General features: G+C 39.6%; 1 protein-coding gene and 1 pseudogene across 6 annotated transcripts in view; both read right to left on the minus strand.

Annotated features, from left to right (window-relative positions):
• The window catches only part of CIAO3 (cytosolic iron-sulfur assembly component 3), a 47,297-nt gene that overhangs the window by 20,200 nt on the left and 1,658 nt on the right, over positions 1–25,439 (minus strand). For 3 of the 6 annotated variants that reach the window (XM_085887421.1, XM_085887431.1, XM_085887385.1), the window contains exons 1-5: positions 21,225–21,320; positions 13,113–13,518; positions 7,659–7,802; positions 7,065–7,206; positions 6,484–6,618 (exon numbers count right to left, since the gene is read on the minus strand). In XM_085887421.1, coding sequence (XP_085743547.1) covers positions 6,484–6,618; positions 7,065–7,206; positions 7,659–7,802; positions 13,113–13,518; positions 21,225–21,256 — 859 coding nt within the window. In that variant the 5' untranslated portion in view covers positions 21,257–21,320. Of the gene's footprint in view, positions 1–6,483; positions 6,619–7,064; positions 7,207–7,658; positions 7,803–13,112; positions 13,519–21,224; positions 21,321–25,439 lie in introns of those variants that run through there. The other 3 variants (XM_085887404.1, XM_085887412.1, XM_085887394.1) reach the window with 2 other exon arrangements.
• LOC147034698 (uncharacterized) lies at positions 8,837–13,099 on the minus strand (annotated as a pseudogene).

The raw sequence follows: 25,439 nt of genomic DNA on the forward strand, positions 1-25,439 counted from the left end.
TCCTGTGGACAGATGAGGCCAAATTAGAGTTTTTTGATAAAGCACATAATCTCTATCTTCACAGAAAACAAAATGAAGCCCTCAAAGAAAAGAACACCTTCCCTACAGTCAAACATGGAGGAGGTTCAGTGATGTTTTGAGGTTGCTGTGCTGCCTCTGGCACTGGGTGCCTTGAACGTGTGCATGGCATCATGAAATCAGGAGATTACCAAGGCATATCGGAGCAGAATTTTCAACCGAGTGCTAGAAAGTTGGGTCTCCGTTGAAGGTCATGGGTCTTGCAACAGGACAATGACCCCAAACACACTTCAAAAAGCACCCAGGAATGGATCAAGACAAACCGTTGGACTGTTCTGAAGTGGCCAGCAATGAGTCCAGATCTAAATCCCATTGAACACCTATGGGGAGATCTGAAAACAGCAGTTGGGAGAAGGCACCTTTCAAATTTGGGAGAACTGGAGCAGTTGGCACAAGAAGGGTGGGCCAAACCACCAGTAGAGAGGTGTAGGAAGCTCATTCATGGCTGTGGAAAGCGCTTGACTGCAGTTATTTTGTCAAAAGGCTATGCTACCAGATATTAAGTCAAGGGTGTCAATAATTTTGTCAATGCCATTTCTTTATATTTTCTGATTTAAAAGGGTATATTAAGTTCTGAATCAAAAACAAAGGTTCTGTAATATCAACAGTGAAATAAAGAATTGTGGAGACCAAATACTTTTGTCAATTTCAACTTATTTTTCGAGAAAATTGTGAGTTATTTGAAAAAAAGTGGAAGGGTGCCAATATTTTTGGTCACAACTGTATGTCATGATTTCTTTTTGATTTGACCCCCAGTTCATGCCGCAGAGAGTTCAGACCTTAGGGAAACAGGGGTCAAAATAGAAGATTTTTTTTAAACTCCAAATTTGATATTGTATTGGGTCATTCCTGGTGGAACCTTGTGTCATCTTTAAACTTTGCTTAAGGTGGAAAGCGTGAGGATTTGTGATGGCGTGCCATCAACATCACTCTACTTAATTACTTCCACCACCAAAGTTGGATGAAGGTTATGTATTCACCCTTGTTTGTTACTTGTGAAATCAAAGATTTGCAAGTATATTCATTGGTCTGGTCTGTTATTGCCCTCGCCAAAGGAGACGGTATTTCATTTGGGTCCACTTGTTTGTTTGTCTATTTGTTTGTCTGCACAGAACATGAGTATGCGTATGAATTACATTTGGCCCCAAAGAACCCCAAGACACTTTAAAACCTCAACACCCATTAACCCCAAAGGACCCAAAGATCCATCGAGACCCTTTAGACCCCTCAGACCATTTAGACCCTGTTTTACCCTACGGAACCCTTAGAGATCCAAGATCCCTTAGAACCTTTAGAAGCCTGGTGTTGGCTTAGCAGTTAGGGTGGTTGGCTTAGAATCCTAGGGTCCTGAGTTTGAGCCCCGTTGGGTGCTGAATTAACACCAGGTGGGGTTGATTCAGCCTGTCATCCTTCTGAGGTCAGCGAAATGAGCACCAGTGTCCTGGTAATAGGGGCACTGCATCAGCGGCAAAGCCGCATCCCTAACCAACAATGCAAACAGCAGCCACAGGCTGTACACAAGAGTGTGTGCAAGACCCTTTTGAACCCTGAAGACCCTTAGACTCCTTTCTACCCTTCAAATCTTTACACATTTGAATATCTTGTAGACCCCTTTTAGACATTTTATGACCCTTTAGACCCCTTCAGACAATTCCAACCTTTAAAACCTCCAATGACACTTTTTAGACCCCTTCGACCTTTCAAGACCCTTTCAACCATTTCGACCTTTTCAGACCATTTGACCGTGACAATTTTTCAGACCATTCACCTTTACATATTTACAACGAGACCATTTTGACCTTTCATTTGCAATCAATGGCCTTTTATTTAGTACATCCTTCCATTTATTTGCCACACAAAATACGCCACACAAAACAAGTACTGTCGAGGGTCTGCAATCACTTATCTGATTGCTCTTTCATGTTCTGTCTGTTTGTTACTTGAGAAAATTGAAGATTTTTCAGGTATTTTGTTTAGTTGGTTGTGTAATTCTGTCTGTATGTTTGTTATTTGCGAATATCAAATATTTTTCAAGTACATTGGTTGGTTGTGTGCGTTATTCTGTCTGTTTGTTATAGTGTAGTAGATAGGAGAAAAATCGTGCAAATTATGATACAAGCATCAAATTTGGCATTTCTGTTCTGCAGGGCTTTCTGATCAAATCTGCCCGATTGGCCATTTGAAAATCCAAATTTTGAAAATAAAAAATAAAAAATTTTGAAGTCACTGGCTGGCTGAAATTCTTGAAGCACAAGTGAACATCCCAGACAGAGAACCAAGGGGAGATGCAGTCATCATTGATGGCTCAGCACTTATCAATGCCCTACCTCCACGCACTTCAAAGATATTTGATGACTATGCTAAAGAAGACATCATCCCAAAGGTGGAATCCTATGGTGCCAGGTACGAGAGGGTGGACGCAGTGTTTGATGTGTACAAGAAGTCAAGTCTGAAGTCTGAGGCAAGGTCGAAAAGGGGGCAAGGAATCAGAATAAGAGTGACAGGAACTAGTAAGACCCCAAGTAACTGGAGAAGCTTTCTTCGAGATGACAGCAACAAGAATGAGCTGTTTCACTTCCTTGCGGAAAAGATGCGTGAAGCACAGATGACAAGCACAGTCATTGTCACAAAAGGAGAAGATGCCATTAGCAACACAAGGAAGTCACTGGATACTGTGTCTCCATGTTGTCATGAAGAAGCTGACACTCGAATATTTGTACACGTCAGGGATGCAACGACGGATGGTAGCAAGTCCATTATCATTAAGGCCAATGACACGGACGTACTAGTCATAGCAATATCTGTACTGCCATCCTTACAGGAACTAGGTCTTGAGAACATGTGGATTGCCTTTGGCCAAGGAGCCAATGCGCGATGGATTCCAGTCCATGAGGTAGTTTCTGCAATAGGGCCTGAGAAAGCTAGAGGGATCCCATACTTCCATGCGTTCACTGGATGTGACGTCGTGTCTGCCTTCCGCGGTAAAGGGAAGAAAACTGCATGGCAGACTTGGAACGTCTTTGATGATGTTTCTGCAACATTCACCAATCTCAGCCAGCATCCAACATTGATTTGTGATCTTGACTTTTTTGAAGTTTTTTTTGTTTTTTTCAAATTTTTCAGAATTTGGATTTTCAAATGGCCAATCAGGCAGATTTGATTAGAATCCCCTGGAGAACAAATGTACCAAATTTGATGCTTATATCATCATTTGCACGATTCCTCTCAAAATTGCTGTTATCTGCCCCACGATTACTTGCAAAATCGACAATTTTTCAAGTGTATTGGTCAGTTGATTTTGTTCGGTCTGTTTTTCTGTCAATCGCCTTCAGGTCACAATTCTAAACCGATCATCATGAAACTTTACCAAGTTGTGTCGGTAGTCTCAACTGAGAAACCTATTGAGTTTGAGGTCAAAGGTCATCTTGAGGTCAAATTTCTAAAATCGTCATTTTTCATCCAATTGACTTGAAATTTGAACAAGATTTGCATATCAGGTCACCGATTTCACCCACCAATTATTTTTGAGGTCGACATTGGCCAAATTTCTAAAATTGTCAATTTTCATCCGATCGACTTGGAATTTGAAGGAGTTGCATATTTGGACATTGAATTCAACCACCAATTATTTTTGAGGTCAACATAAGCCAAAGGTCAACAACTTAAATGGAGTTTCTAAAATCCTCAATTTTCATCCCATTGACTTGAAATTTGAAGAGGATTTGCATATCAGATCACTGAATTCAACGAACAAGTATTTTTCAGGGCAACATCAGCCAAAAAGGTCGACACAGACATTTCTAAAATTGTCAATTTTCATCCATTTGACTTGAAATTTGAAGATTTGTGTGTGTATTTGGTTATTGTATTCAACCACCAATTATTTTTTAAGGTCAAATTTGTTTTATGGATTTTGCAAGAATTATGCTATGCATGACACCTTTCTTGTTTGCTTGTCAATCACCCAAAGGTCACAATTTTAAACCAATCTTCACGAAACTTCATCAAATGGTAGAGTTGATCATAAGCAAGAAGCCTATTGATTTTTAGGTCAAAAGGTCAATATAGGCCAAAGGTCAACAACTTAGATTAAATTTATAAAATCCTCAATTTTCATCCGATTGACTTGAAATTTGATGAGGATTTACATATCAGGTCACCGAGTTAAACCAACAATTATTTTTATGGTCAAATTTGGTTAAGGGATTTCACAAGTATCGTGCTTTGCACGGTCTTTCTTGTTTGTTTGTTTGTTTGTTTGTTTGTATGTATGTCAATCGCGTTCAGGTCACATTTTTACTCCGATCTTCATGAAACTTCACCAGCTGGGAGAGGTAGTGACAAGTGGGAAGACTATAGTTTGAGTTCAGTTGGTCAAAAGGTCGACATCACATAAATCGTCAACTTTCAACCAATTCACTTGATATGCATGTTTATACTGTTTATAAAACTGAAAAAAGGGTGGACAGTGAAGCATTCTTGAGGTGAAGTCTTGGTGAACCCCTGTGAGTGTGTCTATTAATTATGTGCTGTTTGAACGTTAGTTGGACTGTAAGTACATCTATTAATTACGATTATTGGAACTTAACCTTTTAGACATGTTGACCTTCACAGCCCTTACACCTTCAAGACTCCAGAAACATTTTCAGACCCCAAAGATCCTGAAGATCCCAAAGACCATTTATAACCCAAGACGCCCCCCCCCCCCCCAACTCCCTGTAGACCTCATTAGACTTTCTGTATTAACACTTGAGGTTCACCAATCATTATCAAAAGGACCCTATTGGTAAACCATCTCAGTACCAAGCTTAGAGGATGCAAAATATATGTAATTAATTAAATTCATATTTCATTTTTCAAGTTCTACTCATCTTGGTTAGTGGCCGATGAAAATGTTCCACGTGGCCTGTGAAAAAGTCCCATATGACATAGAAAAAGTTCCCAGTGGGAAAGAGAAAACAGTGTCCATGACAACAATTTCACCCCATTATAATTAAATGGGATTTTTTTTGTGATTATATTTTTCTAAACCTCAATTTTTTCAATATATCAGATTGAAACTTACACAGCTTACTTATACACATGTGCAGTACATGTGTATAAAACCTGGTCAAAATTAGTCAAAGGTCAAGGTCGATGCCATCCAAAATATGTAAAACACTTATTAGGCAGCAATTAGAAAATGTATTAACCAAAGTTATGCACAACATTCCATCATGTAAAACACTTCATAGGTCAATTCTTCCAAATTACCCAATTTGCTGTTTCCATGGCAACTGTCTATTTGAATTTCGCAAGCATCATGCTATTGTGCAGGTCAACAAAGGCCAAATGAAAATTTTGGTGAAGATCCGTATCTGGTTATTCGAATTTTAAAATTGATTCTTCACCATTGAAAGATTGGGCCAAAACGATATCCAAGCACGATATTTCAAAAAGTTATGGACGGGTTATGACAAAACTTGGTGGATGAGTAGGGTCGGTGACAAGAACAAGCCGATTAAATTTTGGTTAAAGTCTGGAAGCAGATCTGGCCTATCAGTGGGCTGCAAAATGTAAACCGTCACCCTGGCAGAGGAATGCACTCTACCGAGTGCCATTCTAGTTGTCTCCCACCCCACCAACACGGTCAGAGATGGGGGACATCAAAATGAGCTCTGTCAGACAGACCGACCGATCATCCATCCACGTACTTTTGTGTATACAACATTTCAAAAACTGTTGAACATTTAGCTTTCATATTGCAGATATCTATTGCTCATGACATTATCTCAACATGATTAGATCACGGCAATGATTGGCCGAATTATTTTGTAATGGCAACCATCTCGGTAACTTGGCTTGTGTATGCGATATTACAAAAACTGTTGAACATTCATTTTTCATATAACACAGATCTATTCCTCATACCACCCAAAAGGCAGGGGACCTTGAGTATCAGCTCCTTGTTATTATAATATGGAAAGGTGGCAATAAGGTTTTGTGAACATGACAATATTGACACCTATTTTTTTCTCAAATTTTTTTTCTGTAGCCATGTTTGACAAGCAAAGGTGGGCATTTATTTTCGAACTTTTATTTCTGTAGGCATGGTGGTATTGACATATTCTATAGCTTCAGCAACCACCGTTTTTTCTGATGTATAAACAGCAAAGTATCTTTTTCACCAAGATGTGTGGACAATACATTTATTGCATTTTGTACAACACAAATTACCAATCATAGTGAAGCACAAAGCCTCCACAAAACATTCATCAAATACAATGCAGCACAAGTTAATAACATCTGTTTTGAGCTCTCATCATGTAACTGAAAACAGGGAGCTGCATTCTGGTTTGGCACAGTGTAGCTATGAACTTGCTGGTGTGTAGACAATCTCAAGTTGAAAAATCAAGTATGGAATACCTGGGCAAGCTGAGGCTAACATGGGCAAGGCACCTACATCTTGCTGATGTCGTTGGTAACGCTCCACAAATTCACATTGGCTTTCAAGAAGACTGAATTCACGTGCGAATGTTGTATCAAAAACAAAACGAGCACCTGTACCCATAAAGGCAGAAGAGTAAAGTATCAGTCAAAGAAAGGAATGGTGTCAATGAAGAGATTCTGATTTAAAAAAATATATAAAATAATGAAAATCGTTGGACCTAACAGACCCAAAAACATTAACATATCTGTTGGGATACAACAAATCAGGAGTGGCATCATTAAAATTCAGTTTGTGAAGAACACACGATCTAAAACTTCTTTCACACCCAAAACCCAACCCAATGAACCTCAACCCCCACATCGGTTGAAGCACAGCCTCCCATCCGATTTCTGGTATCAATTCAGCACAGTAAGCATTATTTGCACTATGCAAGAAACCCTATCACCGGAAAAGCCCTCCCCCCATAGCTCTTTCCGCTGGGAAACAGTCTGGCTTTATGAGTTTTTACTCCATTTTCAAGGACCCACTCATAGTGCTGGCAGAATCAGGTCACTACCAAGGGTTTTGAAGAAGCTGGTAAGAGTTCGCGCTGTATCATATAGGCTCAATCCATACTTGGCAGCAAGCGAGGCACGAGACTGGGGTGAGATGGACACAATGACAATCTTCTTTGAGAGATCATCCAGTTCATGTGGAAGCTGCAAAGATAAAACCTCAACAGTTGAGCAAAAGTAGATAATTCTGAAACCAAACATGACATTTTAAAACACTTTTGTACAACCCCAAGTTAAAGATGAATTGGAATGTCAATCTGCAGGGCAAAACATGTGGTTCCCAACATCTTATAGAATAAGTAGTTTGATTGTTGTTGCATGCAATCAGATGCAAAACTTCAAAAACAGCAATCAAGACATCTCGAAGAAAGCTGATATACTGAATTAACAATTGTATTTGAGTACATTTTAATATAAATTTCATCATGGATGACATTTCTGAGAATATAAGGCTTCCAATATTTTTTCATTTCTTTTTAGATGGTTGCTACTTTTGATTGTATAATTCAGATTAAAAGTTAAACATGGCCCAGCCTCAACAACAAATTTTAACATAAAATAGTCAACATCCCTTGAAAAATAATCATTGCACAAACCGATGCATTTTCCAGGGCATGGCGAAGCACGATGTGGCTTTGCTGGGCGATAAGCATGCTTTCAGCTGAAGTCACACAGCCGCTACATGCCAAGCAATCATTCAGTGTAATTTGAGCCTTCTCAAGCTGCCGTGACGAACCACTCTGCACACGACAAAATAGAAGTCCATATTATAATCAAAATCCACAGTAACAAATAGATATGGATAAACCAGCATGCTATCTTTATCAGTAATCTGAAGCATTCCAGTATTTTTTTTCCCAAATGTGTACAGAGTAATTATAAATATAGAGTATCTAGTTAATGTAATAGAACAAATGTAACTTTTAGTGACCAATCTTGGTGGGCTACAGCCAAATCTTTAATCCTCTATCTTTTTGCTGATGACTCGACACTCTTCTGTGACACCCATGATCCTTCAGATAGGCATGCTAGTCTGGTGGCTTATCGGCATATTTTGAGTCAATCGTTACAAAGCGGATACAAGCACCAAACTTGGTATGGATGTTTGATATATCAAACCATTCAAAATTAGGCTAGGAGCCCAGATGAAATATTCACAGGTATTGCGTAATACATCACAATTTACCGTCTATTAAAATCTACCCCAAGTTTAACAGTCAAACCATTTCTTGTGAAAAGCTGCAAAGTTTTTCTTCATTCAATATGTCAGAATATGTACATATATATATATATATATATATATATATATATATATATATATATATATATATATATATATATATATATATATATATATATATATATATATATATATATCTGGGGCTTGGTACAAGAAGGGCCTATGTGCATTTTTTCCATTTTTGGGTTTATTCCCTAAAAGTACTTAGTTTAATGTTATATTTTCTGGTGCTAAAATGACTAAGGTGTATTGCGCAGCAGTAAGCTATTCATGAGGCCAATGTGTGATTTATTCTGCCATAAATATATATATATATATATATATATATATATATATATATATATATATATATATATATATATATATACATACATATATATATACATACATATATATATATATATATACATATATATATATACATATACATATATACATATACATATATATATATATATATATATATATATATATCAAACCAAGTACATTTAGGGAATAAACCCCAAAATGGAAAAAATGCACATAGGCCCTTCTTGTACCAAGCCTCAGATATACAAGCCTGAGAGCTGATAGCAGAGAAGCAGTGAGGCACAAAATATACTCACACAATATCAGTGTGAGATAGTCACAGAATTCACATACCAAAAATGTGCAAATCAATTTGTTGATTTCAAACAATTGCATTTGCACAAAGGAGAACAGTCCACATGAGCCTATCCACATTTACAGCGAGTACAGTCTGTTTTACAAGAACATCGAATTAATTCCCAACAGGCAACTGACACTTCAGGAACTGTTAGCCATCGAGGAGCCCAAGCTTGTGATTCTTTAATCCATCCAGTCACTTGGAGAAGGGAGTGGTTGGTTTGTGAGGGTGCTTGTTGTCCAGATGCCAGTTTGGTAAATGGCACGTTTTACGTGTTGTAGCAGTGCATTCTGAGTTGGTGGTAGCCTTTCCATTGAAATTTTTCTCTTACAGTAATGGTCTTTTCTTATTTCGTTGATACTACACTACTGGACACACTTGTTCGATCATAGAGAATAACAACAAACTGTTCTATACGACGAAAGTCATCGGATTCTTCATCTATCAGCTGGAAGGGATTGTCAGCTAACCGGATAAGGACATCAGTGACATCACTGTAGGCTTGCCAAGCTTGCCATGCAGACAACTTTCCTTTTCCTTTCAGGGCAGACGTAGTATCACAGCCTATTAACGCATGGAAAACAGGCAAAGCACGAGATTTATCCATACCAAGGTTGTCAGAAAGGTTGTTTATATCGAACTCTCTGTAGTTCTTGCCCATTCCAAACTCTACCCGTATTTTGGCTGAAGGTTGAGCAGCTAGGAAATGGTGCAGTGTGCCAAGCAGAATGACTACAACATCAGTGTCCACCGTACGAACCGCCACTGTTACACAGCCATGATTCAGTGCATGCAGTACATGAACCATCATCCTGGTATAGGCTGCTTGATTACAATCTCCCATCACAACTTCTGTTGTGATGGACACAACTGAGGATCCACTGGTGATGTACATGACTTTACCTGGAGGGCAAGCAACTTGAGAGACTGTACCAGTCAAGAACCGAAAGAGCTCCTCCTTGTTGTTCTCATCTCGCAGAAAATCTTTCCAGTTCCCGGGTAACTTCACATGTCCAGACACCTTTCGACGCAGTCCCTTTCCCCGCTTCTCTCGTGTGGAATTCTTTAGACTATCAGGAATGTAGCTGTCCCAAACAAGGTCAAGCCGTCTACACGCTTGGAGATGTCTTTCAATGTGTGGAATGAAGACTTTGTCTGCAAATTCATCGAATGTTACCATTCCGCTGGTTGACAGACTGTGGACAATAGCAGCACCGTCCAAGACCTTGCAGTTATAGATCTGGGGCCTGTCAGCTGTGTCTGTAATCTCCAAACACTTTAGTAGATCTGATTTGTTACTTGGTAATTGAAGCTTTCCAAAGTCTGACAAAGATGGTGGGTATGATTGTACTTCATGGGAGAAGAATTCATCTAAGTCACTACTGTGACTTTGCATCGATATATATATATATATATATATATATATATATATATATATATATATATATATATATATATATATATATATATATATATATATATAAATATATATAAATATATATATATATATTTGGCCAAACAGCTCAACATTGTTTTGAAGAACCTAAATCTTCTTTCCTTGTGTCGTTGTAACCTTGTGTTGTAGTCTCTTGAAAAGAGGAAGGCTGTTCTTCTTTATCGGGTTCATGACGTTGGAACTTCTGTGTAATATGACATCCTGGACATACTGCTCATACTGTCTCTTTCCTGTTTCCTCTAGTCTTTTCAGGCCATCGACTACTGATTTTTCTGCACAATTCCTACTGTCAAGTGTCACCAACTCCTCAAAGTCATCTTGGAAGGGATTCCCCATTTTCTGTATTGTTTCTGAGCGCTGTTACTTGTTTCTTAAACGTTCTCTGTGTGGCAGGTCCCTGTTCGTGATTAAGGAAATTCTTGGGGTCTTCCTCATCATCGTCCCTCAGATATTCATCTTCAAATAGCCTCTGAAGCCTTGACAATTCAGGTCCTGACAACATCCATCTTCGGAAACCACTTGGATTTTCTGTTAGTCCTATGCAACCACCTGAGCTCTTAACATATCGATTTTCCTGCTCATGCGCCTGATCGAAGGGTATTGAGGAGAACTTGTTGGATGTCTTGGAAATGACCCAGTTTCCTTCCTTTTCAAATTCGTCTCGAATGGTAGTTGGCAGTGACTTCATGTCTTTGATATGTATTGGCAGCCATCTGGCATAATTGGTGTGATATAGAGCAAAGAACAATGGTGATAACTGTTCCAAGACCTCAACATATGACGGAAAGTTATTTTCTCTGTGAGCACGGACAAATACGAGAATGAGGGTTTCGTACAGAATTAAAAGATCCCAAAACATGAAAGTTGGGCTCTTCTCAACAATGTGTTTTAACCAGGCAGTGTAGGTGTCATTGTCACGAGATTGTCTGTATAGGGAGAAAGCCTCTTGCTGTAGGATATGAAGAGTAGCGAGCGTGACTTGGTGGGCGTGTCGTGTTCGAGTAAGGTGGGCAGCTTTCAGCATTGAGTCTGCTGTACCAGCTGATGCTATTTCGGATTCAGCAAGACATGATGTCCATCCAGAGCCTTCTAATAGATCACCCATGGTTTTCCACAACACCATCTCTGTATGTAATCAGCCAAGGATAACAACATATGTCTTCTCTCCATGGGTTAACGGCCATTTCCACTGAACAAACTTTGCCAAAGCATACAGCGATGATCGAACGTTGTAACTGGTATTTGTCCTGGATTCAAATAGTCGATTGCTTTCCTCTGTATATCCATACCATGTTTTATCATTGCTGGAGTTGACGACTTTTCATCGAAGAGAGGTAGCAGTGCAGGTAAGCAATCATCACTCTGCTTCTGGGAAGCATGGTAGGCAGCCCATGCAACACCATCGCTTCTTTCATCACAATTGTCCTTGATAATGTTCAATACATGGTTCTTCCAGTAAGCTTCCTGGACCAATTCATCATTCAAACGACTTGGATAAGGTGTAACATCACTTAGGGGCACCAGGACATTGGATGTCGACATTGATACGGCTGGTACTATAGTATAGTCGTCTTGAAGATAATGCTTCTTTGACACATCAACAAAGCCAGGGGATGACCTTGTAATACCCAGATTCTCATTGGAAGGGAACTGGAACAGACCGATTCCTGTACCCTGAAAAGAACTTGATGCTGTAGTGGGCAAGAGATTATGATCTATATTGTCGAGAGCTCCAACAGTAAACAATCCCTTCCGAAGACAAGATGGAGCAACTACACCTTCCGCTTTATACTGTTGGCTCACTGAAGAAGCTATACAGTCTTCCAGTTCTATAACTCTATCATATGATATACAGATACCAAACTGATACAGTTGTTGTAAAAGTTTCTTACATCTTGTAAGAGTATGGATATTTAGACCAATGTAAATTGAAAGTGGAGGTTCTCGTTTGAGGCTATGTCTTGTCATAACATCTGACTGTGTTGACCTTTTCTTAATGTTGTGCACAATAACTTGTCCTATGGTGAGACAGGCTTGTGAGTCTTGCTTATCTTGATTCTTCAGGTTAGTACCATTGAACATCTGAGAAATGAATGATTTTAGGCTCGAAGGTATCGAGTCTTCTTGACACTTGGGAAGGAAACTTCCTTCAAAGTGGAATGGCTGTTGGTTGAAAATGTCATCTCGGATTATTTTTGCTGCCTTTGCTAGCACAAAAGCATCATCTGAGAAATCTCTCTTCTTCATGGCTTCTCGTAGCATATTCGCCATTCCATTTTTGAAGATAAGTATGGTGTTTCTTCCATCTTGTTGCTCTTGAGCTTCTTGAAATGTTTCAGCAGCTGATCTTTTAGTCTGGTTTTATTCACAGTCTTAACAATGCCGAAGTCCTTCAATCTTTCTAGGTACAAAGTATGAAGTTCGGATAGCTTGAAGAGAAGGGTTCCATGGTTAACTGCTTTTTCTATGTAACTAGTCACTTCCACAAACACACGACTCTCGTTGACATTCTCATTTAAATCCTCTGGCTCTCTATTCTGTTTTCACAGTTGAGACCGATATCTATTTCTCAAATTGATGAGGCAGTTGAGGTGATATGTTGCTTCAATGGCTATGAGATCACCACCGGTTATTCTTGAGACAAGTACACTATTTTTAAGTTCCGTCGCCATTCGTTTGATATTGTTGTTTGCTTCAAAAGTTAATACCTGATGTAAGTCACCAGCTTCACAACCTTTCTCACAGAAGATACAGACTAATTGAACATCAACTGCTTGCCGCTTTCTCAGATGTTGTTCATCAGGTTCTGGGTTAGCCTCCCTCTTCTTTCTGGCTTTGGATAATTTTGTATTATTGTATTTAAGGTTGCAGGATTTGTGCCAAGAAGCAGAATGAGTAGCGAAACCATCAGCAGTTTCTTCCTGTCCAAAGAAAAGTTCTGTTGGTAGCATGCCAATCTCTCTGAACTGCTTGACATTGTCGAGAAATGTCTGATGAGGTCTCACTGCCGTGTCACTGCTTGCACCAGGGCTTTGTAATGGGCACCTAAAAGGTTCTTCGGTAATCTTCTGGCAAATAATGCAGCGGTTCCAGTCTACTTCCATTTTCTGAGGCCTGCAAAAAAATAAAATTAGAAAACAGTTTCACTTTCAATTTCTTACAACCACATGGAACCCCTGTTCTATAACTTACTTCTCATAGTTATTCTAAATATTGACTTCTTTTTACTGATTAAGACCTATACAACATGAATAACATCCTAGTTGTAATAAAATGCAAATTAACATAACAAAATACAAATTAACAATAAAAGTAGCATCAGAGATGGAAATAATGAGTACTACCAATATCAAAATATTGAATGTGTACTTAGCAATGAAAGGGTAAATATTTTGGATGGGCTCCTACTCAAAATTTGATAGCCATTACCCAAAGGGTATGCACAGAAAATTTGGTGCTTGTATCCAGTCTGTAACAATGTCACTAAGCCACTTGACTATGCATCAGGAGCTTCCTTCTCTGCAAACCTTGACATAATAGTGTAGGTCATTATGTGACGTTGCACTTATTTTTGCTAAATTATTGGAACCAATGTTTTTTTTTTAACATCCTTACAACCTAAACTATAAAACTGGAGTTGGCTCTATTTTTTTCATGAACCCCAAATAGCAGTGTCCTCCTCCACTCATAAGCTGGTGCATTAATAATAGGCAGTACATGATCTTGATCAAGGTGATGTTGATCAATGTCAACCATCTCAAGAGTGCAAACGAGAGTATTTTTTTTGAGAATATATAAATTTTATATATGTATATATACAGTAGACTAGGCGTAAGTCGTCACCATCGGGACCGAGAAAAAAGTGACGACTTAGAAATGTGACGACTTACGCGTATGCGAACATTCATGATGACTGTGCGGTGAAGGATGAAGTCGCGCGTGGCCTGGACACATATGTGTGAGAGCCGGCTATTGTACCAAAAAGAAAACACAATCCTCGGGGCATAGGTGGGGGTGAGTTGGTGAGTTGGAAAGTGATCAAAGATGGAATTCATGAATCAGTTTATAAAAAGTAAAGATAATGAACAACTCTGTAAGACAACTCGTATACCATCAGTGATGGTATGGTGACAAATTACATGACACACAGTCATCGTGGTGATGATTACCACTTAATGCCTATGTGTAAGTGAGTGCGGTAATGTACAAAACAAGCCAATATAAAACCATAATCGGACTTCAACACGAAGCTCGATCGATCCTTTACTTCTTCGCGAAGTAATCCGTTATGTTTGACTGCCTCAAACTCTTGGGCATCTGGTGCATGAGAAAGGATTCAAACCGGTCATTGTATTCCATGATGTTGGCTGGGCAATCCTCCACCGAAAGACAGTATCGGCCGAATATTTGTCCGAATCGGCCGAAACCGAATATTTGGCTGAGCCGACATTTGCCGAAACCAGATGATGAGCGCGTCATCGACATCTTCAAAGGACACACATTTCACGCATTTCACACTTCCCACTGGCCTCACGATCTTCTCCACTTGTCCAAATATCTTGCCCTTATTCTTCAAGATATCGTTCAATGTCTACCGTTTGATGTCCAACTTCTCAGCTATGTCTGTTTTCTTCATCAGTGGTTTTGCCTCGCAAAACTGGATAATGTCGTATTTTTCTTGGTAGGTTTTAGTTGCAAGCTTACGCTTAGTCGCCATTGTCCTGCCTGCAGTGCGATTAACGTATGTATGCAGTTATAAATAGTCTATCACTGGCGGTGTACACCAATGAGCGCGCATCACGATTCCATGAAATCGGGCTTCTCATGAGGCAGCAGTTCCGTGTGATGAGTTAGGAGTGGTAATTTACTTGAGTTTCCATTACGTGGGAATGGACAACATCTGATGACTTAGACGAAGTGACGACTTAGAGATGACGACTTACAGAGGGATGACCCTTTATTCAAAGGGATTTAACATGAGATAAATTCGGGACTTTTTGACGCTGACGAGTTACACGCTGCCGACTTACACCTAATCTACTGTATACATATATATATATATATATATATATATATATATATATATATATATATATATACACATATATATATATATATATATATATATATATATATATATATATATATATTTGTTGCGGGCCGGGGACCCGTGGTGAGAATGACCGCGAGGTGGGTGAAGTTACGTCGCCTACCACCTGACTCCCGGAATTGTAGGCTGTCGCTCATGGATAATTCCGTGACGCAGTGGGTCGCTTAATCGACCGTGGACGCCAATACCTCCACCGCGTAGCATAGGGTCTTTTTGTCTAGAACAAATTTACCTAATTAACCACGAGGTGTCGTCTACCTGGGAACCACGCCCCCGGTACATCTTGCCCGAACCGGATCACTCTACCAACTACCTTTCCGGTTCGGATGCAGCCGAGCGGACCCGCCAAGAACGTACCGGCTGGATTGAACAGATTATCAGGGATAAAGACCCGCCAAAAAATTTAGATCCGAACCATACTGGACCAATGGAGGAAAAGACAAAAACGAACTGGGAAGAATAATTCAATAATTTATTTACAATAAAGTGAGGAAAGTTATGTGGTACAGGTAACAGGTTTATTGGAGTGTTATGCAGGGGAAGATGAGAGAGATGTGGTGCAACAATTTTACAGCAACTTATAAAGCAGACACAGAGCAGACTATTCACGAAAATAATACAGGCAAGATTTACAAGGTTCGTATAACTTATGCAGTTTCTACTTAAAGACGGCGCCACACACTCAGACACACACTCGGACAAAATAAACCCAGCTGAATGGCAAATGACTTTTTCAGCCAGGGAGGAAGGGAGTTGAGGTCGCAGTTATTGGTACCTGAGTTCCGGGGAAAGGAATGCTCCGTGGTGCGGTACCAGGCAATGGTCGTGCGGATCGGTCCACGGCCGCGCGGGTGGAGACCATGTCGGCGAAGGAGCCCGGGTCGAGTAGAGCGGAGTCCGAAGCGGGGATCAGGGTTTCCAGCTTACTCCCAAGACGATTCGCTTTCCAGCTCACCCGATGATTCACTTTCCAGCTCACTTGCTCTCCCTCTCAGCACTCTACCCTGAGGATGGTGTCATAATTTATAGATCACCCTCAGCGGGGAGGTGCCTTGGTGAAGCCGACGTCACTGTTTGCCCTGATTGGACGGGGCTTCCATGGGGCCGCCCTTTCTGGGTGGGTTTCGGCTTTACCGGGAAGCCCGCCCACTCCACACGTGCGGGCTTGCCAAGAAGGAACTACGACAAGAGGATTTTGCCTCGGACAGCGAGTCGCCGTTTGGGCGAGTCTGCGAACAAGCGTTTGTTCAGCCCATGCAAGAGGAAGGTACTGTGGTTCATAATGGAGGGGATATAAAGACTTTTAATCTAACTAAAAAAACATCGCAACGCACCCCTTTGATTTCCCACTCAACACAAGGAGGGGTTCTATCTACACATATACTTAACGGCATAACTAACTTCTGGGCACCTGTATGTTTGTATGCATACAGTTCCGAGAACCGTAACAATATATATATATACTGTATATATATATATACATATATATATATACTGTATATATATATATATATATATATATATATATATATATATATATATATATATATATATAAAATGCCGACCAGGCTGGTACTCCTGTCTCCACTGAACTGAGACGCTGACAATATTATGTAAGGACATGCTGTGTTGTAGCAACTACTTTATCTTGATACTGACCCAGTTCAAAATTTTCATTTTGTGAACTTTTACACTGGGTTTGGGGTCTACATTAAGAGTGCATGATGACATTTCAGTGACTGCAGATGGAGTGGTGGTGTTGGAGGAGGGGGGGGGGAGGGGTGAGTGGACATTTTGCAGGGTTGCTGATACTTTGTCATCCAATTTCAATGGCTCATGCAGCTCCAGTCTCACATTCCGATACATCTGGAGGGACTTGTTGGTAAATTGCAAGGGTAGTCCAATGGAACATGTTGTGTCCATCAACTCTGTCATTGACATCTATATTATCAGCTGAACACCTAATTGGAAAGTTCTTCAATAGTCCTGGGGGCACATATACACTAATGAAATTCTGAAATTCAAGATGGCCACCATAGTGTTATTTTTAAAAAATGGAACCAACACAAGTTCTGCGATTGAAGGTACTATAAACACCCGCTCCCTTTGGGAGCAGCCTGGAGGTTAGGAGGGAGGATAGTGGCTGAGGTGGGGCAAATATATTTTGTGCCATGGCTAATAATCCCCCGTCTACAGCAGAAATAATTAAACCACTTGCACTGTGGCACGTGTACAGGCAAAAATTGCAAGTCGTCTCCTCCCCCACCCCTTCATGGTGGGGGGGGGGGGAGGGAATTGTTTCGTGCCGTAAATTGAGCCTGGGTATAACCAATAAGTATGCAAAATTTAATGGAGATCGGCACAGCCCTGTTATTTTTTTCTAAGATTTTCAGACGTACATACACATACAGAGAAGTGCCTTATTCAATATAGTAGGATAGGAAATTGCTTCAGGATGCCAAAAATAAACATTGGTTCCAATAATGGAGAAATGAATTCCACATCAAAAGTTGCTACATTACACCCTGCACTACAAGCATGAGCTGCTCAAATACTTGGAATATGTCTTTCAATCTTGACAAATCACACACTCTCACCATCTCTCCCTGACAAGACCATCTGTCGAGCCCTTCCATCAACTTCCTGAATTAGAGTTGGAGTCATGGTTCATTGTGTCACGCAAAAAAAAAAAAACTCCTATCCTTCGACATAAAAATTATATATATATATATATATATATATATATATATTTTTTCATACATATACATATACATATACACGTATATACATACATACATACACACATACACACATACACACATACACACACATCTACACACACACACACACACACACACACACACACACACACACACACACACACACACACACACACACACACACACACACACACACACACACACACACACACAATGTAAAAATATAAAATAATTTATATATATATATATATATATGCACATAAAAATATGTATATACATATAAATATATAAAATTATATAGATACGAGTGCGTGCCCATACGTGCGTGGCCGTAAGTGCAAAAGAAAATAATAATAATAAAAATAAAAAAAACAAACCACGTGCCAGAAACAACAACCACACAGGCCGTTCCTTCGCTCCCGTAAACGACTAGATTGGGGCATTGTGTTTATCTATAAATGTGCATAAGAAATCGAGAAATTATTGGAATACAGTAAGTCATCACTATCCGGAAGTCCGTACGTTGTAACCCGTAATGGGGAACGCGGCTGAGGATCTCTTCCCCAACGGCCATGCCTACGCAGCAACGTGACCTGTCATTGGTAACTAAACGGCACCCTCTCCCCATCGGCCACACCGACGCAGCAACGTGTCCTGTCATTGGTTTGGTAAATAAATGGCCATAACTTGGGAACCACTTGTCCGATTAATATCAAACCTTTAAAAGGCACACACTCAGGTCCCCAGCAATATACCTGGCAAGTTTCAATTAGATCGGACCAGTGGTTGTCGAGAAACAGCGGTCGGTCACACACACACACACACGCACACACACACACACGCACACGCACACATATATATATATATATATATATATATATATATATATATATATATATATATATATATATATATATATATAAATACATATAATATATAAGTATAAAAAGATATAAATATATATATATATATATATATATATATATATATATATATATATATATATATATATATATATACATACATATACATATACATATGCCTGGTGTTGGCTCAGTGGTTAGGGTGGCAGCTTGGGATCCGAGAGTCCTGAGTTCAAGCTTCGTTGCCCGCTGAATTAATTCACCAGGGGGTTGACTCAGCCTGCCATCCTTCCGAGGTCGGCAAAATGAGTACCAGCTTGCTGGGATGACCGAGTCATTCAAGTATCCTGCGTCAGAGTGGCGACCTGTCCAGGATTGTGCCCAATAGCCAAGGAGACTGCTTCGGCAGCACCAACGCTCTGTACAGAGTATGGTCCCAATGGACGTGTGTGTGTGTGTGTGTGTGTGTGTGTGTGTGTGTGTGTGTGTGTGTGTGTGTGTGTGTGTGTGTGTGTGTGTGTGTGTGTGTGTGTGTGTGTGTGTGTGTGTGTGTGTGTGTGTGTGTGTGTGTGTGTATGTATATATATATATATATATATATATATATATATATATATATATATATATATATAATGAACATATGAACATATGGTGAATGAACAGAGTCTGAACCCAGGACTTATGAGAAGACTCATTCCAAAAGCGGCCTCTGTTTCGACCACCGGAGGATTTTGCCTCACGCATGAGTGTGGTTTCTATCGTGATGTCGGTCCATGTGCCGGAAGTAAATAAGACATTTTTTGTAAACAACAGACAGGACATGAAATTTTGACACAAAACAGACAGAACACACATACAGTGATGTGTTTTAACATTAATAGGTCCACTCTACGTTGACTATATTCAACTTCTATTGAGTCCGGTACACAATAATTTTATAGCTAAAAGCTCTTAGCTAATGTCAGCTAACACAGAGAATTCTACTGAGCATGAGCACAAGTATAACCAACAATATAGCAGTGGTTTCAAAAATGTTGTATACTGGTTTCAGCACAATTTGAACAATCTGAATCAATTGAGCCAAATTACCGCAAAACACAGTCTGAGATATCTAAAAATGTATCATGTCAATATTTTACGGCCAGGGATTCATATTTCCTCAAATGTAATGGTTGGATTCAATTCAGCACCCCAAAAAACCCCCGAGTTAGACATCCCACAAGTCAATATTGGCAAAAGTTAATTTTTCCGATTTTTTCGCGCAGGCCCTCTGAGCACCCAAACTTTGATTGGCTCCCCAGAATTTTCCACAAGGATTTGGGTTTGCACTAATTGATAGGTGTTAGTAGACACCAAGATGAATATGTTAGTGAAGAAATTTTTTGGGAAGCAATTTTTTCACAGATGGTCAATACAATTTGCTAAAATTCCCTAACTATCACGCTGTGGAAACCAAGGCATTTCGGATCATTGGTATCTCCCGCAGTGAGGCTGTCTTTGGGCCTCTCATTCTCCAACCGTAGGCAGGTCGGTGGTCTTTCTGTCTTCTGCCGTCTCCTCTATGGTTTCCCCCCCCCCCCCCGCTCTGTCTGCGATATGTTCTTCCCATATTTCCGAAGGGCGTCCAAGGTCCGCCAGCAACCACCTTCTGGTAAAACTACCAAAATCATGAATAATTGCTCACCTTCTCCCTTTCATTCCTCTTTTTCCCCACCTTGGAATAATATAAACTCCCACACTCTCTTCAATCCCATTCTTCCCTCCAGGTCTTCAAAACAGCTGTTCATCACCACCTCTTATCTTCCCCCATCCAAAACCATGATCTTTTCTACCCCTGTTAATCCACCCAAAACCAAGCTCCTTCAAATTCCCTGCCTTCCTTCCCGAAAGCTTCCCTGTCGTGTCAGGTCCTGAAAGTCCCTGTAATGTCCATCTTGTATACCCCATGTTCCCCGCCCCATACCTCTCCCTTCCACAGATCTCCTGTCTCTGTTCCCCACTGCTTTGTCATACCCTCTCCTGCCCCTCTTGTCTACTGCCTCCCTTGTTGCGCATTGTGTTTTAGCTCTCATACAAGCCTCGACAATGTATACAAAAAAACAAAGAAAACATCATCATAGCTCTCACCTCATCAATTTCCACATAATTGCCATCATCATCAATGCTAATTTTCAATCCTGCTTTTGCCGACATCTTCTCCACCTTCACAGGTTTTATGCACTCCTGGAAAAAAGAAAAGTTAAAATTTCAGACAAAGTTGGGTCGTGCACACAAGAAATATACCAAATTCACAATCACAACTCGAGGGGAAGCACTCGGGAGAGTGCAAAACCTCCGCCGCCAATACTGCTGGGTCACTCAAGTGAACCTTATATCTTATTCAATAAATATGATGTCAACAGTGCTGACAGAGTTATAGTTCTTTTCTCCAACTTTTTTTTTGGGGTGAGGGGGGATTGGAAATCACTTATAACTTGTAGAAATGCAAAAAAAAGAAATCGAAATTTTGTTGAAAAAAAATTGCAAAAATTTTTTTTTCTCTAAATTTTTTGGGGGGGTTGGAAATCACTTAAAACATGTAGAAATGCAAAAAAAATGTTTTTTTCTTAAACAATTTTTTTTGGGGGGGGGTTGGAAATCACAAAACGTAGAATTGCAAAAAAAAAAAAATTCTTGAACAATTTTTTTGGGGGGTAACAATTTTGGGGGTTGGAAATCACTTAAAAACATGTAGAAATGCAAAAAATATTTTTTTTTTCTCAAACAATTTTTTTTGGGGGGGGAGGGTTGGAAATCACAACACGTAGAAATGCAAAAAAAAAAAATTCTCGAACAATTTTTTTTGGGGGGAGGGAAACAATTTTTGGGGGGTGGTTGGAAATCACTTAAAACATGTAGAAATGCAAAAAAAAAAAAATTTCTCTTACAATTTTTTTGGGGGGCACAATTATTTTTTTGGGGGGGGAGGTTGGAAATCACTTAAAACATGTAGAAATGGAAAAAAAAATTGGGGGGGGGGAATTTTTGGGGGGAGGGGTTGGAAATCACTTAAAACATCTAGAAATGCAAAGAAAAAAAAAATTCTCAATTTTTTGGGGGGCGGGGGGGGGGGACCAAGTCCAAAATTTAATGACATGATCCTTGGACCATACCTAACCCCCCACCCCACCAAGTTTCGTCGAAATCCCGCGAGAAGTTTTTCCGTAATACTGTTCACAAACAAACAAACAAGCAGTCATAGACTGGGACTTACGAAATCGTCAACTTGACCTCTGACCTTGTCTAATAAAAGCTGTTTCTGGAGAAGGTAGCGACGCAAACCAGAAGTTTCTACGATGATTCTGTATCAAACGATCAAAAATCGTAACATCGACCGAAGCAAAAATCTCCATTTCTCCACGCAATTATATTATACCTTAACGTAACTCAACGACGCGTCTGCTCGAGCGCACTGCATCATGGGATGACCCGTGACGCGTCGAGTGAAATATTTTTAATACAATCTTAAAACGTCTCAAAAACATCCGATTTTTACCAGAATTTCGACAACCGAGTTTTAAGCGTCCGAAGCGATCGCAAAAACCGAAGAAAAAATTAAAATCGAAGTCAAAACGAACTCGTAACGTCGAGCGAAGCAAAAATACTCAATTTCTCCACATGAATTTACGGAATTATGTTTGACCTCACTGTGACCTTGACCTTTGACCGATTTTGACCAAAATCTAATCAGCACTAGCCATCACCCTCCTGAATCACGTGGTGTAATTTGACATTGGTAGCATCTTCCGTTCTCGAGTTATCGTGCCTACAAACAAACAAACAAACAAACAAACAAGCAGTCATAGACTGGTACTTACGAAATCGTCAACTTGACCTCTGACCTTGTCTAATAAAAGCTGTCTCTCGAGAAGGTAGCGACGCAAACCAGAAGTTTCTCCGATGATTCTGCACCAAACCATCAAAAATCGAATGTTTTGGATGTTTGACCTCACTGTGACCTTGACCTTTGACCGATTTTGACTAAAATCTAATCAGCACTAGCCATCACCCTCCTGAATCACATGGTGTAATTTGACATTGGAAGCTTCTTCCGTTCTCGAGTTATCTGTACCAAAACATCAAAAATCGAATATTTGACCTCACTGTGACCTTGATCTTTGACTGATTTCGTCCAAAATCTAATCAGCACGAGCCATCAGCCTCCTGAATCACGTGGTGTAATTTGACATTGGTAGCTTCTTCCGTTCTCGAGTTATCTGTACCAAACCATCAAAAATCGAATATTTGACCTCACCGTGACCGATTTTGACCAAAATCTAATCAGCACTAGCCATCACCCTCGTGAATCACGTGGTGCAATTTGACATTGGTGGCTTCTTCCGTTCTCGAGTTATCGTGCCTACAAACAAACAAACAAACAGAAACGGAAGGCATCAATATACTTATGAAATCTTTAGATTTCGTAAGTAACAAACAGAAAGGGGTGAAAACAGTAACCTCCATCCATCTTCGAAGATGGCGGAGGTTAACAAACACTGCAGAACACCAAAATGAAAGTGGAAACATGACATGAACCATGCAATTTAGATGGTTCGTGGTAAGAATGACAACGTGGTTAAAATTGGACACAAACACATACTAATATTTTTATCGCATAGATGGTAACCTCAGGACGAGATGTAGCCACACCCGACAGTTATCGTTGCATGATGAAACCGAGAACTCAAAAGATGGCCGAACTCGTATAATTTTTCGTCATGGATCTATAGCATTGCAAAAATTTTAAAGTTGAAAAATATCTTGTCCGTTCACAAAACAACCTTTTGGCAGGACTTGGGAGCTTTAAAGTAGCAGTTCCAAAAGGTACAATTTTTATTATTCTACGACAACGGGAACCCTTTAAATTTAAAACAAAGCGTGAAGGACACAAAAGAGGCACGTAAAATTATATACAGCATCGTAACTAGCAAAAGTTACCTTCGCTTTATTGGCAGATTTAATCAAAAGGCAAAATGTTGGACTTCAAACATTCTGCTCTCTTCACTCACTCATTGGCCCGAGTTCATCTATCATCAGATTGGAAGTCAGCTGACATCACCATCAACCATCCTTGCTGATTAGACTGTGCCGATAGAAAGTCTCCATACACTCACTTTCAAAATTTCCACATTTTGTTACAATATGGCATGAAATTGAATTGCATTATGAGACTTTTCCCACCTTTATTTTACACATCCAAGTGAAAAACAAATTCTACAAATTTCAGAAAATTCATTAAAAATGCAAAACGAGAATATCTTGGTTGGATTAGTGACCTGAGTGAGAATAATTCAAAAAGTTATGAAATTCACATGCCTCTTAAAGCTGGGTAGTGGGACGCTCAAACATTCGAAGGGGAAAAAAAAATACAAAAAAACAAACAATTTTTTTTCCTTCAACTATATATATATATGTGTGTATATATATATATATATATATATATATATATATATATATATATATATATATATATATATATATATATATATATATATATATATATATAGTCAAAAGTAGCGGCCGATTTCTGTTTTTTCGGCTGTCAGATTCTTTCTGGGATGTCATGTTGTTAATAATTGTCTTGCCGATTTTTAATTTTGGTAATTTATTCATTTTTGATTTTGCAGGTTATTGCTGCGAGTTTGGAAAGTTACTGAATTTGCACCAAATTGAGCTTAATGGCACAATTAAGACACAATTGTGTCTACTGGGCTGCGAATAACCCAAGAGTGACAGTTGAGAAAGAGGTAAATTTAACTGGAGTGACAGTTTGGGCAGCCATATCTCCATTAGGGATAATTGGACCCTTTTTCTTTGAGGGATCTATCACTGCAGAAATTTACCTGGATATGCTACAATCCTTCTTTTGGCCCAGGGTACAAGATCAGGACTGTTATTTGCAGTATGATGGAGCTCCACCTCATTATGGACTTTATGTTCGTCAGTGGCTTGATGAAAACTTTCCCAGAAAGTGGATCTGCCGCCATGGTCCGATCGAGTGGCCGGCACGCTCCCCCGACCTTACACCTCCAGATTTATTTATTTGGGGGCTCATGAAAGACCTTGTTTATCGTGAAAAGCCTCATACCATTCAGGAATTCAAGGCTCAAATCACTGCAAACTTTGAGGAAATTGATATCGAACTCTGCAGACGTGTGTGCTGGTCTGTGCCTGCTCGGCTGCAATTGTGTATCGATCACGAGGGAGGGCACTTTGAAAATTGCAAGTAAAACAGCTTGGTACAGTTCCGTAATAATGTTTTCTTGAATAAATGGTTAGATAAACATGTCATTCATTTATTTC

The sequence above is a fragment of the Eptatretus burgeri genome, chromosome 1 (genome assembly GCF_056783735.1).
Source record: "Eptatretus burgeri isolate ZD-2024b chromosome 1, Ebu_testis_v1, whole genome shotgun sequence".
In the NCBI taxonomy this organism is placed as follows: domain Eukaryota; kingdom Metazoa; phylum Chordata; class Myxini; order Myxiniformes; family Myxinidae; genus Eptatretus; species Eptatretus burgeri.